This window comes from Priceomyces carsonii (assembly GCF_900007245.1).
Source record: "Priceomyces carsonii strain CBS4050 genome assembly, scaffold: Debaryomyces_carsonii_scaffold_6, whole genome shotgun sequence".
NCBI classification, from domain to species: Eukaryota; Fungi; Ascomycota; class Pichiomycetes; order Serinales; family Debaryomycetaceae; genus Priceomyces; species Priceomyces carsonii.
In genome coordinates this window covers 721406-741580 of record NW_026946679.1, presented here as the reverse complement: position 1 = coordinate 741580, position 20175 = coordinate 721406, and the positions used below count along the sequence as shown (strand labels likewise).

The 20175-nt window shown below is 37.3% G+C and overlaps 10 protein-coding genes across 10 annotated transcripts; 6 read left to right on the top strand and 4 right to left on the bottom strand.

The window, feature by feature from the left end:
• Window positions 1-1294: 1294 nt before the first annotated feature.
• On the top strand, window positions 1295-2578 carry PRCAT00005433001 (uncharacterized protein; the record flags this gene model as incomplete). Its single annotated transcript, XM_062955505.1, has 1 exon — window positions 1295-2578. The coding sequence occupies one exon, from the start codon at window positions 1295-1297 to the stop codon at window positions 2576-2578; it is 1284 nt and encodes a 427-aa protein (XP_062812101.1).
• Window positions 2579-2858: 280 nt separating this feature from the next.
• Window positions 2859-5543, top strand: PRCAT00005432001 (uncharacterized protein; the record flags this gene model as incomplete). The annotated part of the gene is made up of 1 exon (XM_062955504.1): window positions 2859-5543. One exon carries the CDS (start codon window positions 2859-2861, stop codon window positions 5541-5543), a length of 2685 nt encoding a protein of 894 aa, XP_062812100.1.
• A 10-nt stretch (window positions 5544-5553) lies between these two features.
• Window positions 5554-6486, bottom strand: PRCAT00005431001 (uncharacterized protein; the record flags this gene model as incomplete). The annotated part of the gene is made up of 1 exon (XM_062955503.1): window positions 5554-6486. The coding sequence occupies one exon, from the start codon at window positions 6484-6486 to the stop codon at window positions 5554-5556; it is 933 nt and encodes a 310-aa protein (XP_062812099.1).
• Window positions 6487-6746: 260 nt separating this feature from the next.
• STE50 (Ste50p) lies at window positions 6747-8090 on the top strand (the record flags this gene model as incomplete). The annotated part of the gene is made up of 1 exon (XM_062955502.1): window positions 6747-8090. One exon carries the CDS (start codon window positions 6747-6749, stop codon window positions 8088-8090), a length of 1344 nt encoding a protein of 447 aa, XP_062812098.1.
• Window positions 8091-8451: 361 nt separating this feature from the next.
• Window positions 8452-8949, top strand: RPL12 (60S ribosomal protein uL11; the record flags this gene model as incomplete). Its single annotated transcript, XM_062955501.1, has 1 exon — window positions 8452-8949. The coding sequence occupies one exon, from the start codon at window positions 8452-8454 to the stop codon at window positions 8947-8949; it is 498 nt and encodes a 165-aa protein (XP_062812097.1).
• A 958-nt stretch (window positions 8950-9907) lies between these two features.
• On the top strand, window positions 9908-10882 carry PRCAT00005428001 (uncharacterized protein; the record flags this gene model as incomplete). The annotated part of the gene is made up of 1 exon (XM_062955500.1): window positions 9908-10882. One exon carries the CDS (start codon window positions 9908-9910, stop codon window positions 10880-10882), a length of 975 nt encoding a protein of 324 aa, XP_062812096.1.
• Window positions 10883-11168: 286 nt separating this feature from the next.
• Window positions 11169-13364, top strand: UTP4 (Utp4p; the record flags this gene model as incomplete). Its single annotated transcript, XM_062955498.1, has 1 exon — window positions 11169-13364. The coding sequence occupies one exon, from the start codon at window positions 11169-11171 to the stop codon at window positions 13362-13364; it is 2196 nt and encodes a 731-aa protein (XP_062812095.1).
• Window positions 13365-13508: 144 nt separating this feature from the next.
• On the bottom strand, window positions 13509-14711 carry PRCAT00005426001 (uncharacterized protein; the record flags this gene model as incomplete). Its single annotated transcript, XM_062955497.1, has 1 exon — window positions 13509-14711. The coding sequence occupies one exon, from the start codon at window positions 14709-14711 to the stop codon at window positions 13509-13511; it is 1203 nt and encodes a 400-aa protein (XP_062812094.1).
• Window positions 14712-15032: 321 nt separating this feature from the next.
• On the bottom strand, window positions 15033-16166 carry ERG6 (sterol 24-C-methyltransferase; the record flags this gene model as incomplete). The annotated part of the gene is made up of 1 exon (XM_062955496.1): window positions 15033-16166. One exon carries the CDS (start codon window positions 16164-16166, stop codon window positions 15033-15035), a length of 1134 nt encoding a protein of 377 aa, XP_062812093.1.
• Window positions 16167-16441: 275 nt separating this feature from the next.
• Window positions 16442-19930, bottom strand: YCG1 (condensin subunit; the record flags this gene model as incomplete). Its single annotated transcript, XM_062955495.1, has 1 exon — window positions 16442-19930. One exon carries the CDS (start codon window positions 19928-19930, stop codon window positions 16442-16444), a length of 3489 nt encoding a protein of 1162 aa, XP_062812092.1.
• Window positions 19931-20175: the final 245 nt, after the last annotated feature.

Here is a 20175-nt window from a genome sequence, read left to right as displayed (position 1 = left end):
ACACTATATCGGATGAGATTACTTTGAACTTATTTAAGCATAGTTCTATAATCTAATCTGTAGCATAATTTCTGTAGAGATCGATATTTTTTACAGAGCTTGCGATTTATTCAAGTATCAATTCTGCAAAACAACCAGTATGAATCTTTGAGCGTTATAATGACCATTCGCTTGAGTCCTTAGTCTTATTCAATTGTGTTGCTTTCCTAATATTTTCTTTTAACAAAAAATTGTATATGGAGCTATAGAATAATTCACTACTCCTTTAGCGAAATTAAGGGAATCACCGCATTACCATAAGACTGAAGTACCCTTTTATGCAAAGAAAGCATCTGTGAGTTGGAAATAGTTCTCGGTTAAGACATCATACGGCGCATGTTGTTACATCATCTCGCTTTCCTTTAAGTATATATCGTTACTCTTCTCTTCTCCCAACTTCAAGTCACAATCGCAAATCCTTTCTGTGAGCTTAATTATTTAACTGAAGAAGGAGCCATTAATGATGAATCATTTCGCTCATTTCCTATTTTATACATTAAACATACGGGTGAATTTGAGTAGAGATAAAGAAGATTACAACTTGGAAAGTTTGTGCTACGCATATTGCAACATCCTGCATGTATAGCATCTCTATGAGAGATTTACATAGCTTCTAGAGAGCTATTTTTCAATAGAGATGAAAAGAGAGTATTAACGTATGAAAGTAGTCGAGAAACATCCTTATAAAATGTGACTATAAATTCGAGATTATTATGGAGCAAAAAACAGTGAAAAATACACAACATACTTGGTCAATCGAATGTGGTCTGCATATCATTATTAGAAAGGGCCAATGATAGGTCTTGTTCATACAATAATGTCTTACACTTCTTTTCTCCTTTAATTATGCTTTAACATCCCGATTTGAAGTAAAACTATGTTTGTATACTGGCAAACACTCAAAGAAGAGCTCTTTTTTTTTAAAAAATGTATGTTTTAAATTTAAATTGCACCCATTTTCCTTCGTTCACACTATTCTATTTCAGTATCTCCCTAAATATTTACTACGTTGGGCCATTTAGTGTGGATTTGTAACCAGTTAAAGCAGAAGGAGAGGACTAATTACTCTTTTTGAGAGCTTATTGTTATTTGAAAGCGGCTATTTTTTACGGTGCGATAACGCAGTCGGTCACCGGTTTCCGATTAGACAAGCGAGGACATTCTTATCTCTTCAACATTTGATAATAGTGAGCGAAATTACATGCCTCCTTAATTAACTCTTGCAATAAGCTATTACAAGCAATTTAAGATCACTATGCCTCTCAATCCAATAAGAACAGTCACAAAAATTGATTTATCGACACCGGGTGACTTGCAACCACAAGTACACAATAGGTGGCATCCTGAAGTTCCTTTTACAGAGACAATCGTTCCTGGAGAGACAGTCAAAATCGAGTGTTTAGACTGGACAGGAAACCAAATTGGCAATAACGACTCGGCAGATGACTTGTTAAATGTCGACTTGACCAGAATTCATTATCTTTCAGGTCCATTTAATATTCAAGGTGCGGAGCCTGGGGACTGTTTAGTGGTTGAAATTAAGGACGTCCAGCCATTGGAAAGACATCCATGGGGTTACTGTGGCATATTTCACAGGTCAAATGGAGGTGGATTTTTGGATAAGTTTTATCCAGAGTGTGCTAAAGCTATATTTGACTTTGAAGGTATTCATGCAACATCAAGGCATATTCCACATGTTAAATTTACAGGCCTTATACACCCTGGTATCATGGGAACAGCTCCGTCAAGTGATGTTCTTAAGGAATGGAACTTGAGGGAAGGAAAATTGAAAGATGAGATTCAACACCAACACTTCACGTCGGTAGCCAATTTGCCAGAATCAGTCAACGCTCATGGTGGTAAGGCGACGGGAGAGTTGTTAGAAAAAATTGCTAAAGAGGGAGCTCGAACTATTCCAGGAAGGCCAGAAAATGGAGGGAACTGTGACATAAAGAATTTATCTAGAGGTTCAAAATGTTATTTTCCCGTGTATGTTCCTGGAGCGAAGTTTTCTATTGGGGATTTGCACTTTTCTCAAGGTGATGGTGAGATTTCATTTTGCGGGGCAATAGAAATGCCTGGGGTTATAACAATCCAAACATCGCTTATTAAGAATGGAATTGAGAAATTACTGCTCCAGTCGCCAATATATGTCCCAGGAGACGTTCAAAATCACTATGGTCCCTCGAGATACTTGACATTCGAAGGATTTTCAGTAAACGAAGAAGGAGGCCAAGAATTCCTTTGCGCAACAACTGCTTACAGGCAGGCTTGTATTCGAGCAGTGGAATACTTGAGGCGTTATGGATATAATGACTATCAGATCTACTTACTCCTCTCTAGTGCTCCTATTGAAGGACATGTCGCAGGAATTGTAGACGTCCCGAATGCTTGTACCACAATAGGAATACCCATGGACATTTTTGACTTTGATATAAGACCTGAAGCTGAGCCTCAGAAGCTTGATATGGGCAACTGTGCGTTTGTGACTAACTACAAGCACGAGACCACATTTGACTTTAAATCTTTAAAGAGATAAGTTGTGTAGTAAACCTATAACAAAGAAATATTCAGTCTATACCTCTATAGAGTAAATGATATTGCTTCACTATTGTGCTCTACTCTGATTTTGTATACTAGTGTATGTTGAGAAAGAAGAAATGAAAAATCCTGGCAGTCAGAATCAAAATTTTGCAATCGGCATATTCCGAGAATTGATAGACGAAGTCTCATATCTCGAATCTAAGTGATTTTAAGATCTGTAGATAAAGAAAATAGTTTTGTTGTAATTTTTAAAAAAAGACTTGACTTCAAGAGAAATGTCTAGAGACTTTTCAAAAAGTGAGGAATTGGATGGCGTTCGATTTAACTGGAACTTATTGCCTTCAACCAGGCTAGAGGCTTCTCAACTTTCAACTCCCATAGGATGTCTTTACACCCCCCTACACCAGAGATCTAATCAAAACCTACAGATCGAGGAGACAAGTAAACCTGCACTAGTATGTGCTACTTGTGGCTGTCATATTAATCCTCATATTAAGCTAGATAGAGCCAATATGATGTGGTGGTGCCCCTTTTGTAATAAACGAACGTTTTTACCAAAAGATTATGAGGTTCCTCAACCGAAGGCATCAGCGGACGAATGGCCAATGGAGCTACGTCAAAATTCATCTACTATAGAGTACAATCTTCCCGAAAGTATATCGGATAAGCTAGAGGAAGATTTCCCTTATGTTTTCATGTTTGTCATCGATTTATATGAGCACATTGAAGATACTCAAGACTCTTTTGCAAGCTTAATTAAACATTTAGTTGAATCTATCGATAACATACCTAGCGGTTCGCTAGTTGGAATAATGTCTTTTGACGAACATGTCAGTGTTCACAGAATCTATGCTGGTCCTCCTGTAACATTTAGCAAAAATGAGATTATCGACCAAGATCTAGAGGAAGACTTAACCAATTCTGAGAAGTTCGACTACAAGACGATATTTAGTGAATTAGCGCTTACTAAAATATCCAATAAACTCGGTTTAGATGTCAAAATAAGTGGGTTATGGAAAGAGAGCCTGGTGGTGAAGATGAACTATTTCGTTCAGTTAACAGACCTGAGCAAGCGGGATATTATAAATTATCTTCAAAGTTTGAGATCCAAGCCTACAAATTCATATAAACCTTTGCGCTCAACTGGCTTATCTCAATACGTGGCAAGTGTTTTACTATCGAGATCATCATATAGATACCTTATGGGAAAGGTGCTACTTTTCTCGAGTGGGCCCTGTACGACTCATCCAGGTCTAGTTCTCGATAATAAATCAACCATGAGGTCGCATAATGATATTGCTGACTTGAGTGCCAAAAACTTTGCCATGGCCCTGAAATTTTATGAGACCTTATCCCACATAGCAAATGGTCAGTCATTCGATACGGCGGTAGCAATTAGCTCAAGTACGTCAAAAAAGGCCAGTAATTTTCCTGTGAACGAAGGATCTCCGAAATGGTCAATTGATTTATTTGCAGGTTCTTTAGATCAGGTTGGAGTTTATGAAATGAAAGCGTTGCCTCAAAATACTATGGGTACTATCAGTTTATTCGATTCGTTTTCTTCTCTTCAATTTCAACCATCTTTGTTAGATTCTTTAACTTTGGGTGGCGTGGGTGCAAAACTTAAAATTTTGACGTCAAACAGCGCAAAGTTCTCCAAATTCATCTCAGGAGGTTATCCATTACCTCCATCTTATTCTTCTGCTGAAGCCTTTCAGGAAAAGATCAGCGACAACTTAACAAAATTTGACTCAGCTTTATCCAAGCGTTATTTTACAAACCAATGGCAGTTTAATTCAATAAAGTCTCAGGATACTATCTCACTCTTTTTTGAAATAGATACCGAGCGTTCGTCCAGTGACTTAACCTCCAGCGGACCACTGGAAATATATTTTCAATTCATATTGAAATACTGGGACTATACTAAAAAAGTATGGAAGTTGCGAGTGACTACAATATCGCGGTCGACTACTTTGGCAGTATTAGTTGCAAATACTGTGAAGATGTCAGATGGGTCGTCGAGATTAATTAATTCGAAGAGTACTGTTGTTAAGGAGCAAGAATTATTGGCCAGTTTTGACCAAAATGCATGGACAGTTATTTTAGCAAAAATATTAATAAATAGAATTGATACATCTTTGGGGTTTGAAAACTTTGATGGTCTTGTTAAGACTACTGATCAAACATTGCTCAAGTTGTTATACTATTTCGGTGGTTTATCTGTTACATCGGATGCAGAGAAATCATCCAATCCTTATTTGAACCAGCGGAACATCTACGAATTGAATGGATACTGCAAATTGCTTCCGGGACTCGTCTATAACTTACGCAAAAACCCTCATTTGGTGAGGATATTCAATTCAAGTCCCGATGAGACGGCTTATAATCACCTCAGGTATTCAAGGTTAAAATGCGATTATGCAATCAAAGTTATAAAGCCAGATCTTTTTAAGCTTTCTAAAGGTAAAGCTGAAGCCATTTCTTTGGATTCAAAATGTTTAGATCTACCTTCAAAGACATTTTTGGTCATGGATTGTTTCTTTCATATCGTCATTCATTATATTAGTGATGAACAAAATAAGCTCCCTCTTCATAATTCAAATAACGAAGAGTTGATTAAGAATCATGACGAATGTATCAAAGAGCCATTGGACTTTATATTTGATGTATTATTACAACTGAAGAGACCGTATCCTAAGATAATTTTGTCTCAGACCAATCATTCACAGTCTAGATATCTATTGGCTAGATTGAGTCCCGCCGATAAAACCACTTTACCTGACTTCAAAACTTTATCCTTGGAGGAAGAGAAAAGAGGAATTTGGAAATTCTTCAGGAAACTGAAATCCTCGGAAGAAAAGACCTACGACTTTTTAACAGACGACATTAGTGTCAAGCAATATTATGACAGTCTTGTAGAACTCCTTAAAGGCTATAAAGTGGAGGATGAATATGATTAAATAGATATATTTAAAGACTTTCAATAAACAGTGCTACGGTATTTGTCAAATCCGATAATGTATCTTTATCAGATCCTGGACCAACGTTATGCGTGGCTCCTTTCAAAACCTTCGAAAGAGGAGACCAATATTGCTTACTAGTTGCGTTTTGCCACAGCTTTACAAGTTTCTCTCTATCAACGAAATCAGGGACAGTTTCATCCTTTGACCCATAGAGTACTAAAAGCGGCACGTTCACCTTTCCAAACGAGCTCTTGAAATCTTCTTGTGTAAGGTAGGATGAAAAATAATCATCATCCCCTCTTGTACTGAGCAATGAGTATAACCTGTATGCCGTGATAGGAGCTCCAAGACTATATTTTCTAAACTTTTCAGGTAAAATGTGATCTTGCTTTCCTTTTGAAATATAATCATCGTAAACTTCTTTCAAAATCTCTTGCAAAGAGTCCCCCAGAAAAGCAGCCGCTGCCTCTGAGTCAGAGACTGGAGCTTGTAAAATACCTCCGTTGAGCACCATTGCGCTTTCGAAGCTCCCTTCGTATGACTTCTTAGTCAAATATTGCATGGTATCTTGGCATCCTGTCGAATGACCCATAAGAACCACTTTTTTCCTTTTGCCTCCAGTTTCTGATCTCAAATACTTCACCAAGGTACTCAATTCATTAGCATCTTTTTTTAAGGATGAAGTTCCAAATCCCTCGTACGACGAGCTGATCAATGCTTGGACCAAAACCCATTTCCCGTATTTTGAATCAATTGCTGAAATCTTCTTGGATAGAGGAACTAAGTATGGCACATTCATCAATCCGTTGGTTAAACCAGCGACGAATAGTAAGACATTCGGCGCAGCCTCCTCTGGATTTGTTTCAAACTCGAATGCTGTCAAATTGTGACCATATTCATGAACTCGCCCGCTTTGAGGACTAGCTAAAGGATAAGACATGATTCAATTGTTCCTTATATTGAACACTTTGCTATTGTTATACGTTATACGTTATTCTACTCCTTGTTGTTCCCTTATAGTTAGCTAAGAGTTGCAGCGACTTCATCAGGAAAATTAAATTATTGTCTGTCCTGTACAGAGGAGATACAAAAATAGACCAGATTTGATCGGGACATATCTATAGTGACTATAATCTTTATTTAAACGAAGTACCTAGGAGCATTATAGAAATAACGGAAAAATAGATGGGATAAGGTGAAATGAGTTCTAATCTTTCCAATGACACTTTTTTGAGATGGGATCCAGCACAAGTGTCTAGCTTCGTCAGTTCAATATTACCTGAAGATGAGAAACACTCAAGTGTGTACTTTTTGGACCATAATATAGAAGGCTCCCAATTACCATTTTTAACTACAGAGCATCTCAAAGAAATTGGTATTGGGAGTCTAAGTACGAGACTTCAGTTGAAAAAAGGGATTTCGGAACTCATTGAGACTCATTATCAAACGAGATCACCTTCTTCGCTACATGATATTGAATACCAATTGCATAACGTCAACATTAATAATAACTATGTGAATGTGGAATCTTTGAAGCTAGCGACTATTTTGATGAAGGATATGATCAAGAAGCTTGGTGATGTTGTACAACAGAGGATGTCGAACGAACCCTCTCCCATTTCTCCAACCCAGCATCAAGATATGAAGAGATTGAACGATAATTTTAATAAATTAAAAACCGACTTGATACCAGTCATAAAGCAATTGAAGGAGTCAAAACCTTTGCCTACGCCCACACTTGATCCAGGGTCGAAAGTGAATGCTGTAGAATCGCCAACTTTCTCTTTTCTTGCACATAATTTGATGGAATCGAGTGATGATGCACCCATTAGTGATCCACACTTATCAGGTGGCTCAGGTAAGTCAAATTTGGGACGAAGTAACACTATAGCTTCATCAAGTACATCAGCTTCCAATGGGAATACTACCATTCCTAGTCCAACTTTTTCCAACAGATCATCTTCAGGCACGTTTTTATCAATGGGTTCTGGAATGCTAGTACAGCAAGCAGTTACAGGTTCCCTGGGAGCTGGTAACAGACCAAGAGGAGACTCACTTGGTCAAAGGGGAACAATGTCGGCAAGTTCATCATCAAGAACCCTTAATAGACCCCGACTAGTAGAGTCTAAATCCGCAAATATTCCTACAGGGCACACATTGCGTCCGCTTGGCTCTTTGTCTAATACTCACAACGTATCACAGCCACAACTGTCTTCAACAACGGGAGGAAGCACGGAGCCATTGAAGCAATTGAGAGCATCTTCAGATGACTCTTGTCTCAAGATACTTCAACAGGCAATGAAACGCCATCGTATCCCTCGCAATGACTGGTCCAAATATGTGCTTGTGATATGTTACGGTAACAAAGAAAGAATATTGAAATTGGCAGAGCGTCCGGTGATCATTTTCAAGGAACTTCAGGAGCTTGGGAAGCACCCGGCCATAATGCTTCGTCAACTCGCTACAGATCCTTCTATGGAGGATGACTCCAACTTATACGAAAACTCAAGAATAGTCGAGGATATTCCAGGAGGGACGCTCTAAAAGTTTACATAATGGCAAACTGGTGAAGCACCAACTCATAATAATAACAATTGACTGTAACATAATTTTGAACGGTATCTTATTTGTGAATATTGTTGTATGCTGAATCATTTATCTACTGGCTTTTTGATGTTGCCTCGATCAGGGCACCGTCCTCATAATAGATAGAATACACGTGATACGATTTTATATAGTACATAACGAAAGCTTTTTTGTTCGGTCTATTTGTGTAACCTGGATTCTTCTAAACTAGAGCGAAAAAAAAAATTTCAGTCTCAATACTATACTTACAAGTTAAAGGAACTTGTTGTAACGATAATCCCAGTGGAAGTAATTACAATTATAGTATAAACCGAACAAGATGCCACCAAAATTCGATCCTACGGAAGTTAAGTTCATCTACTTGAGAGCTGTCGGAGGTGAAATTGGAGCCTCATCAGCATTGGCACCAAAGATTGGTCCATTAGGTTTATCGCCAAAGAAGGTTGGTGAAGATATTGCCAAGGCCACAAAGGACTTCAAGGGTATCAAGGTCACTGTTCAGTTGAGGATTCAAAACAGACAAGCAACTGCATCTGTTGTGCCATCTGCTTCGTCATTAGTTATCACTGCTTTGAAAGAGCCACCAAGAGACAGAAAGAAGGAAAAGAACGTTAAGCACTCAGGTAACATTCCATTAGATCAAATCTATGAAATCGCCAGACAAATGAAAGAAAAATCATTCGGTAAGAACTTGGCTTCTGTTACCAAGGAGATCTTGGGAACTGCTCAGTCTGTTGGTTGCCGTGTTGAAGGTAAGAACCCCCACGATATTATCGAAGCCATCAATGATGGTGAAATAGATGTTCCAGAAAATTAAACTATGTACAAAAGTGGTTAATAGGGCTTAATATTTTATTCACTCCATTCGTCGGAAAATTTAATTTCATCCCTGTAGGGTTTAGAAATTCTCCCAGAAATTCTACATAAACCGATACATTTTGAATGTTTGCCAACACTCTGGTGCCAAATGGACTATGGGAATACCTATGGCCGTGTCGTATTTGGTTCCTATTTTGGAGCAAACTAGAACAAAGGTTAGTTGACTACTCACCATTGCATTCTACTTCATGAATGTGGTAGGTCCATTTCACCATCTCACATTTTCACTCTTTGAAATATCAAATCTTCTATTTCATGACTCTTTTTGCTCTATTTCTTTACTCTATTATCGGAAACTTGTAAATACTTGAAGGATTGTAGTCAAATCCAAACATCACGTGATAAATCTGATCTCACAGGATGATTATCACCACAATAGTGGAGTCGGGTTTAATTCCACAACAACATCAGATTAGCTAAAATTCATAGGCGTGTCAAAAGAAGATAATTAAAAGGTAGTTGTTCTGTCGAATCTAGCTATCTGTATCGTCCAAAAGAGTAAAGTTTTAAAGGGAGATTTCAGTCAAGTATACAATAACTTAGCCATATACGATCGAAAGCTGTTGGTTGAACATAAACGTTTATTCACGAATTAAAAAGAGACGATGTATGACTCAATTGGTACGTATTTCATCTTTCAATTGAAGGCTTTTGACTAGTATTAATGAAGAGGGATTGTAGAAGTGAGGACTCGAGTCCAAATAAAGCCTCTTCAGCAATTTAAAAAGATATATTGCTAACTTTCTATAGATCGTGTATTTGTCAAGGCAATCACAACTATCAGAGCCCTTTCATCTCGGTCCAACTATGGGTCTCTACCACGTCCACCAGCGGAGAACAGAATAAGGCTTTATGGATTGTATAAGCAAGCAACAGAAGGTGATGTCGATGGCGTTATGCAGAGGCCCATTGGATTCACTTTGGAAGATGAAGGAGCCAAAAAGAAATGGGACGCATGGAAAAGAGAAGAGGGACTTACGAAGACTGAAGCAAAGAGAAGATATATCTCTTACTTAATAGATACAATGAAAGTTTATGCTAATGGTACTTTAGAAGCGAGGGAATTACTTAGCGAGCTTGAGTACTTATGGGATCAGATCAAAGATTTACCACTTCCCTCTACAGAAGAAGGCGAAGAAGAGAGCCATCTCCCATTGCCGAGTCATTCGCCTCTGTTTTCTGCTGCTCAATCGGACAGATATTCAACGATGACTCCCAGTATCTCGAATCAACAATACAGGAATAATTTGCAGAAAATATATTCACACTCCAGGCGAAATACACTATCCATTAATGATTACGTACAGCAGCAGCGAGACCAGCAAAAGAATTACCTCCAAAGAGCGGGTCTAGGACCTGGTTCTACATATTCATTACCCGTCGACGAGAATAGGCTCCCAATACAAGGTGCATCTCATTCGGTACCTCCTCAATTGACGCCTGGTAATATTGCCTCTTTGGAGGATTTCAAAACTTGGCAAGGTGAAATTAATCTAATCATCAATAAACTTTCTAAAGAGTATTTGTATAACCCTGAAAGAAGACGCGAAGGTGAATCAGAAAACAGCTCAGAGGATTTGCCTAACACGAAAGAAAGATTGCAACGTCGCATGATAAATGTATTGAAATTCATAGGCTTGAATGGTTTAAGAATGATCAAGAGTTTTTCATTTAGCTTACTTGCTCTTTTGTTCATTCTCTGGGTACTTAAGAAAAATGTGGTGGTGAGAAGAACTTTTGTAGTTCAGCCAGGAAACCAACATACTAAACTGAAAAGAGATCTAGTGATCAACATGACATTGAATACTCGCGATAACAAATGGTTCATAAGGATTTTGAACCTTTTGAACCGCTTTGTTGGGTTTGTATAATGTTATAATTCCTCCACAATTTGTAATATCTGAATGTGTCTGATAGCTGATGAAAAGAGCATGGCTGCTTTATCCGTATCAACTACTATTCTTCACTAGCCTTTTTACTTCGTTTGTATAATCTGGTAACTGTATAGGTTCTAACGATATATGCCATTTTGCTTCCTCTTGTGTGCAGGTATTGTAATTAAGATGAGTTTAGGTTAGACCTTGAAAAATTTCGAGATGAGTTCCAAAATATAGGTGCAACTTGAATCATTAAAAAATCGACTTGTATTATCATAAAATGGACATACATCGTTGTAGGTTTGTGGATTATAGCCCACACACTATTACTGCCGTATCCTTTTCAAAAAAGTCTTCCTTGGAACAAATAAAAACAAGTGATCTTCGATTAGCTGTGGGTAGAAGTAATGGAGATATTGAAATCTGGAATCCTAAATTCAATTGGGTGCATGAGTTGACACTTCCTGGATCACGAGGAAGGTCTATTGAGGGATTGTGTTGGGCTCATGGAAACGATGGCTTCCCTAGATTATTTTCGATTGGTGGATCAACGTATATAACTGAGTGGGACTTGAGTACATGTGAACCTATTGCAAATTATGACTGCAACGCTGGAGTTATATGGACTATAGATGTAAATGAAAGTGCAGATAAATTATGTGTGGGATGCGATGATGGGTCTGTCGTGATAGTTGATATATCTGGAGGATATGGATCACTAGAGCACGAACACATTTGCCAAAGACAAGATTCCAGAGTCTTGAGTGCGAAATGGTTTGGAAATGAACAGATAGTAGGAGGATGTTCAGATGCTAGAATAAGGTGCTGGTCTGCAAATGGAGAGACAAAAGGCAGGATACTAGGCACCATGAGAGTCGATAAATCCAAATCGGAAAGTACTCTAGTGTGGTCGATTACCGTCCTTCCAAAAAGAAGACAGATTGTAAGTGGAGATTCTACGGGATCAGTAAAGTTCTGGGATATCAATTATTATACTTTGACTCAAAGTTTCAAAGTCCATGAAGCCGATGTGTTAAGCTTGGTTAGTGATTTAAATGAGGAAAGAATCTTTTCAGCCGGAGTTGATAGAAAGATTCATCAGTTTTCTTTGATCCAGAACTTGAAAGGATCAAAATGGATACATAATTTCTCAAGATTATTGCATTCTAATGATGTAAGATCGATGGCTATTTATGAGAGTAAGAGTTATAATTTTTTAATCAGTGGTGGCGTTGAGAAATCAATTGTGATCCAATCGCTACTCAACTTTCAGGACGGAAAATACAGAAAAATAATAGTTCCCCAACAAAAGTCTAATATTTTGGTAAACAAAAGCAAGAGAATTATTGTTCTCTGGCAAGATCAAACTGTCAAAATTTGGAAGCTAAGCGATGGAAAGCATCGTCTTATTTCAAAGTTGACATTGAAGGACGATGATAATATTACATCTGTTGATATCAATAGAAGTGGTAATTGTTTAGCGGTGGCAACATTGTCTAGTGTTAAAATCTTCCACTTGAAAGAAAAGAATGAACTGAAGCTTCAAGTTTCAAAAATAAGAGATGATGAATTCAATTCCTCTATTGACGGTGCTAAGAAGGTTAAATTATTTTCCGATAATCAGTTGATGGTTCTTACATCAAATGAAGACTTTTACACTTTCAAAATTGAAGAAAATCATGTCTTATTTAAAAACAAGATAGAGCTATCATCTGAAAAGAAATCGTTTATTCCTTATGCCAATAATATCAACAATTTGACCATTTCTCCTGATGAAACCACGATAACCATATCACGATTCAATGGAACAGTAGAAGTCATTTCTCTCGCTGATGGTTCAGTTTTCCCGTTAACCAGACTTTCGACATGCCCTCATTTAATTCATTATTCAGAGAACGACAAAATCTTGGTCCTTTCAGAAGATAATAAACTTTACGAATTCTTTATAAAGCAGGATTTGAAAAACTCTCTTTTAACTCCTTGGTCGAAGAGAAACAGTGAGTTTTTGCCCAAACTGTTTTTGTCGTTAGAAGAAAAGCCGGAAGGCATCATAGTACTCAACAATAGAGTTTGGATATACGGTACAAATTGGATATCGTTTTTTGACTTATCTACTAATATTCCAATCAACAAAAGCTTTCAAAATTTGTCTTCGAAGAAAAGAAAAAGGGATAGTTTAACTATTATTGATAACGAAGATGTAGATTTTGACGGAGAAGCTGATGAGGAAGAAGAAAATGCAGAAATTTTAGAATTATCCTTGAAGCAGAGCCATGTTGATAAGTTGAGAAGACAAATACAAGACAATGAAGAGGAAGCAAGCGATGATGAGAAAAGACCATATTGGCTCACTCAAAAATACAAGTACATTTTAAAAGTTGACTTATTGAGTAGTTCAGAAATTATTGTCATAGAAAGGCCCCAATTCCCTATTTCATCGTCACCAGCATACGATTTGCCAAAGTTGAGAATTTAAATTGCATTTTTAGTTTAGCATACATAGACAAAATGAATAGCTTATGGCATTAATTAAAGAAAGTAAAAACAAGTAAATTAAAAGAAGAAAAAACAGCATTCTATCGAAACAGATAGAATCGCATATTCATTCTCAGCTCTGTATCTATTCTATTTTTGGGACAGCTCTGGCACCTTGAAAGAAGACCCTTGCAGCAGCACCGCACCCCATTAAACATTTCTGTGGGTTCTCTCCGTCTTTGTCCTCTTTTTTCAATGACCATCCTTTCCTCTCTCCAAATGTTTTCTTATACTTCTCGTCATAAACATTTCGGTAAGTGAGATGAGGCTCAAAGCTTTGTAAATAAAGACCATCTTTGGGATCTCTCATATATTCGTAGAACATAACAAGATGCCTCTTAATCTCCTCGTCAATCCTTTTGGGCAAGTCCCCAGGGGCATCTTTTCCAACGAATAGCAAATAATCAGCTAATCCCTCGATTAACAACTGAACAAAGTATGATGAGTCTCTCCAATATCTTTTATCATTGCTGTAATCACGATCATAGAAAAAAACATTACGATTAATACCTGCTTCGGCAAGATCAGTCGCTATATTCTTCCATTTTGAATCCTTTGTTAAATCATACAATCTACTTGCTGAAGACAATGTAACGCCAAGGTTATAAGTCCACTTTGTATCATTTGGGCTTGTGGAAGTGTCCTGAACACCGTCTTTAATTAATTTATCACCCGGATCCTGTAACACTTTAATTTGCCAATCAATACATTTTACAGCGAAGTCTATATAAACCTTGGCTTCTGAAGGTATTAGTCTTGCTATCTGTAAGCAAGCCTTGGCCGTCATTCCCGTAGTACATGAATTTAAGTAATGGTTGTTCAAATTCCAGCACATTCCACCTTTTGTCTTTGCTTTCGAGTCTGCATTCCATCCACCCATTAAAAATCTAACCAACTCACGTCCCTGGTCCAAATATTTCTTATTCTGAGTCGTTTCATAAGCTGTCAACATTGCACTCGCAACTTGGGCATCATCGTCGTAGTATATATCTTTATCATTACCTGGGTTTTCTGCTGCAGAATAGCCTTTGATATGGTTATTTTTGTACTTTTGAAAGATTTCAATTGCCTTGGGCACTAATGGGCCCAATTCCTTTGGATAAATACGCGACCCATCGACCACAGCTTGCGCAGCTACTGAAACTGCCCATATAACAAATTTATCATTGTTATAGCATCCACTGCATTTCTTGGGCGCTATGAAAGTACCTTTGGAAGGATTGTAATATAAATTCCAGAAATTTCGAACGATATTATATCCTTCTAAGTTGGGATTTGTCAATGTCATTGGATATCTTAACTATAATTGATTTGAATTCATGTAAAGATATCTTGCTCAACATGACAATTGCTATGAAGTATAATTTCGCACGTTTTCGAAATTACAGCGCAATCTGGTCAAAGACATTTTGCAGCTAACCTATTACGAGCAAAGATATCAAGACATTTTTATATTAGATCTATGGTATTACAACTAAAAGAATCCTAAACAAGCTATCTATACACTTAGCTGAAATCATCTGCAAGAAAAGATCACATTTAATTGTCATATATTTCTTTAAAAGGCTCAGAAATGATATAACAAAAAGAATAGAGGTATGCAAATAAATCAGTTATTTTTAGCATGTAAGGGCTTTCTCACAACAAAAAGCATCATAGGAGTGAACAACTTCCTGCGACCACCTTCAACCAAATTGACTGCTGCATCTTCCAAAGCAACGGTAACTTGTTTAGAGCCCTTAGGAGCTATACGAAGGGTTTCCAAAAGACCGACAGCTTCTGTGGTTATCTTTCTTCCAATAGCGGAGGTTCTGAATACAGTGTAATAGTCACCAAGAGATTGACAATACTTTAAGTCACCAGCCAACGGATAGTACCATGGGATATCATCGTTGTTATCAGCCAAGTCATTCTGATATTCTACTTCAAATCCAACATTCTTCAAAGCTTGCTCCGCAACCTCTCTTTTATACATCTTAGGGATACCGTCGCCGACTTCGATACCATAAGCGATCTTGCGGTGCTCAGGATTAGATTCATCATAAGCATCGGTCATGACCCACTCATAAACACCAAAAACTCCACCTGGCTTCAAAACTTTGTAAATTTCAGAATAGACACCTTCTAATACTGGTGCATGCACTGTTGCTTCGATAGAGTATACAGCGTCAAAAGTCTCTGGTTCGAAATCCATTTGCATGAAGTCACCTTTCACATAAGACAATTTATGATCGAGATTATTTTTCTTAGCATAATGGTTAGCTCTTTCAATCTGGTAGTCGTTATTATTTAATCCAACAATCTCACAGTCGGTAAATCTGCAAATTTCTCTTCCTGGACCACCAACACCGCAACCAACATCCAAAACCTTCATATTCTCTTGAATTTGCATTTTGTAAGCCAAATAGTGTTCATGTCTAGCAATTCCTTGTCTAAAGGCCTCGCCCTTATAGTAACGAGAAAAGTGAAATGAAGAACCCCAACCATACTCATAAAAATCTGTAACCAAATTGTAGTAATGGTGGGTCAACTGAGAGTAATCCTTTAATCTCTTCTTTTCATCTTTCTCGGTAACACCTCCATCCCAGTGTTTAAAATATCCTTCACTGGCAATTTTGGATGCGTCCTTTGACTTGGCAATCAAGGCGGACAATCCAGTCTTCTGGTAAGAATCTCCGTGAAGGGCTTTGGTGAAGTTGGAGTCTCTTTCATGATTTTTCTCGGCTAACTCGACAGAAGGCATTTTGTTAAGATGTTGAATCTTTTTTGTTTATGCTCTTCTATTTTCTCTTTACAAAAGGGCGACGAAACTCCTGGTTTTAAATCTAAATTTTCAGTAGCATAATTATTATTGTTACGCGGCCCTTCGTATAGTGTTTACATTAAATTTTTCGTCGTTCCCGTCGTTTAATTTTCGTTATCTACGCTCGTATAGACTAGTATAAATTCTCAAGACTTATGAAGTGCAATCGAGGTTACAAAAAGAGAAGAATCCCAGTCATGAACCTGACTTTTTGATTAATCACTCATAGAAATATCATATTCCACGTCATCCTCTTCCGCTAACATTTTGTCAATATTGCGTAGCGTATTATCTATATTTTGTTGGCTTGAGTTTGCAGAGACTGAACTCGACTGATTTTTGTCTGTGAAACTTGTTTCTCTATCAGTAGCAGACCCAGGTACGTCATTCAAGGCTGCTTCCCTTTCGCTAGCCATATCAACATCATTGGTTTCAGATGCTTTGTCTTTCACATTGAGTAGCGATGTTGATGAGGCGTTAGCCGAAACCGATCTACTGCCTTTTTCACTGGCTTCTTTCAACTCTCTAGCCACAGATTTTTCATAGCAGCTGCGTACATTGTCGTGAAAGTTGTTAAAATTTCTGATGGTAGTTTTATCTAAATTAAATTCTGAGTTATTTGTATTAGCCTCGAAACAACTTTTTGTATCTGTAAGACTAGTTAACAATCCTTCTAACACCTTCGAGCTTAACTCTTCATAAATGGCAAATTTAGAAAGGTTGTTGATAATGGCTTTTTTGACATTCTTTGGAGTTTCCTGTTCTACGGCTTGTAACAAAGATATTGCCTGAAGCACATGAGAAGGCAGACTATGGACCTCCTCCAAAGGTACATTAACCAAGTTCCTAGGATCACACCAATTTATTAATTGCTGTATGAGAGTATTAGGAGCAAGCTTATTTTCGTACCTCATAAAATCTCCATCTTCCAAGAACATACGAAAGACACAATCGCCGGTAATTGTACCCAACCGAACTTGGTGATTGACATGACTGAATGCATAAACAGGAATACAGAAAGCTAAAATTTGTCTCAACTCTGGATTCTTGGCTGTCAATGGATGGAAATAACTAAGTATCAAAGATTCAAATAACTGCTTCGTAGATTCAAAACCTTCGTCATCAGATCGTAATGAGTCAGAAAAAATATCAGCTAAAAAGAGCTTACAAACTCCTTCCGCTACTATGCACTGTAGCTTTGGCATGTCAAACTGATTTAAATTCTTATGAAAGTTTCGAGCTAAGGAATAAATTAGCATCTTTTCCTTAATCACTGATGGTCCATACGTTGATAGAATGTCAACCATTGCCTTCACTGCAATTACCCTGACCTCCTCAGTGCCGTCCCGTAACTTGAGGTTAAAAAGCTGGATTGAATCGAAGACAGAGTCGCGATCGAGCAAAGTGAAGAGGCCAAGACACTTCAAGCCAAGAGTGTAAATTGTCACGTTATCCATTTGCTGAATTGCGAAGTTTATTAAACTGAATCTCAACGAACTTAATGATAAATTATGTTCCAAGGGCTCCTCTGCTAATTCCAAAGCATGCTGTGCTATTATAAGGCACTGCACGATAACTTCATTTGGAGGCGGGGCTACATCAACTTTTCTCTTTTTACTTGTATTTGAATCAATAAATTCGTCTGGCTGTTCATCATTGTCAAAACCAGAAATCGCTGAATGAAAGGAGTCATCTTCATTATCAAAGGAATCTCTAAGATCATTTATAATTTCAGTACACATCGTCGTAAAGTCTCTTTCACTAATTGATATTTTTCTTAAGACTTTCAATGTGAGTTCTGTGAGTCTATCGTTCAAATTGTCATCCATGAGACTTATCCGAATGACTTGCAACATTTTCCGTCTACCAATTTCATCACTGAAATCATAGTCCTTTGCTATAAGTAACAATTGTTCAACTATAAATTCAATATTTTTCAATTCACTTTTGAACGGCAAATATTCCTTATTTTTTGAATTAAAGCGACTCATCTCTGCATCTCGTTTATTAGAAATAATAGCGAATTTCTCCTCTAATTCGGTAAATCTTTGCTGGGATCTAAAAATATTAGTTTCAAAATTCTCAATAGAATCATTCAATGATTTTATATCTTCTTCATTTTCTTTTATGTAACTCCTGAGATCTCTTGGAGCCAAAGACAAAAAAAATTCTTCCTCTGTTAGTTCGCGGTCCGATCCCTTTTTGAGAGTTTGCCTTACCTCAATTCCACTGCTTAAGTCTTTAATCCTTTTTTTGTAAAGCGTTATTTGATAGTTTAAATTCTCTAAAGTACTTTCTGCCTTTTGAAAGTTTCTAAAGTTATGGTCCATCTCGTATTTCACTTTGAACATCTCTGTTTGGAGAGGGAACGCTTCATTCTCTATTTCCTGAACTGCTTGCTTGAATGCATCATGCTTTGCCAAGGTATCGACGTTATTCCTTAAAAAGCTGGTTCTGAGTTCTAGTTGTTTTCGTAACGTTTCAGACAAGTCAACAGATTCCGGGAAGTTGGCTTCTATGGCATCATAGATATTATTACGGTTGCAATATGAGTAAAATGTGCTTAATAAAAATGCTTCTTCTGGTACTAGGTTATTCCAATCAATTTCATTAATTTTAACGTCACCTATCTTCTCAGGTTTGGCATCGAAAAACGATATCATAGCATCCGAGGCGGATTCGCTTTCCGTGGGGTGCAATTCACTTATAAGCTTTAATAGATCACCTTCAACAGTATTAAACCAATCTTCAGTTAACATTCTCACGGCTGCCTTTTGTACAGATACATCTCTATCATTTAGGCCCCATTTTAATAAGCTTTCCCTAAAGTGAAAATCCAAACGTCTGAAATCTCCTAGTTCTTTCATTATTCGTGAATAAACCAACCTACGGTTGATTGAATTTGAATCTCTTGCTCTTTCTAATAAAAATGGTATGTTTTCTTTTGTTCGTGTGAGGTTTATCAAGGAAGCTCTTCGTACTTCTGCACTCTCATCATTTTTTATGGCGGACACGAGCATCTTCTCAATTTGATGCTTTGAGATAAGTGGCTCTTCTTCATGGCCTTGTTCTTCATCATCTTCAGTGTCCATATCATAAACTTGAAATTTAGCTAAAGAAATTATTGCTTGAATTCTCACCATTGGCTCTTTGTCGTTTAGTCTTCTACTCAAAGAGGTATATAGGACCCTATACGTATCGTAATCTATTTCCAAAATCTGATTCACCAAATACGCTAACAACTGAACTACCCTAAATCTGACATTTTTATCTTTCGATTCTATACCCATCAATAAATGGTTAATAAGGTATTTCAAAAACAAATCCGTAGTCGAATCCTCTTCATCATCATCTGCATATTCTTCGTTTTGATCTAGTTTGTCTTCTTTTGCCTTGCGCTCTAATTCATCGCTATTTAGGGTCCTCACGAACAGTGCTATGAATTTGACAACTCTATCTCCAACTTGTTCACCTTTCTTTAATGCAAGAATTTTATTGACAAATTTAGTGAATATTAAGCCGAAATACTCATGATAGCCTAAATCAATAGCTCTTTTAAATATATTTTTCATGACGATGACCAATTTTCTGTGGCTCATCAATGATATTTGAGAGTCTTGAAATATGTGTCCCATAGCATCCTTTAATTGCTGAACGCTGTTGAGGGTGCTCACAGATTTGACTGTCGGCTTCATAGAAGTCATAGTATCAGAAACAGGATGCGTTAGCCTACTGAATAGTATATTTATATTGTGATGGTAAGTAGCAATTTATAACACGGTTCTATAAATGTAAACAAACGATCTTTTGATCTGTGCGTATACAGTTCCAAAAAAAAAAAAAAAAAAATATAAATGAAAAATGAGCGGTACGGGAATCGAACCCATGTCTCCTGCTTGGAAGGCAGAAATGTTAACCACTACACCAACCGCCCTGTTTGCTGATAATG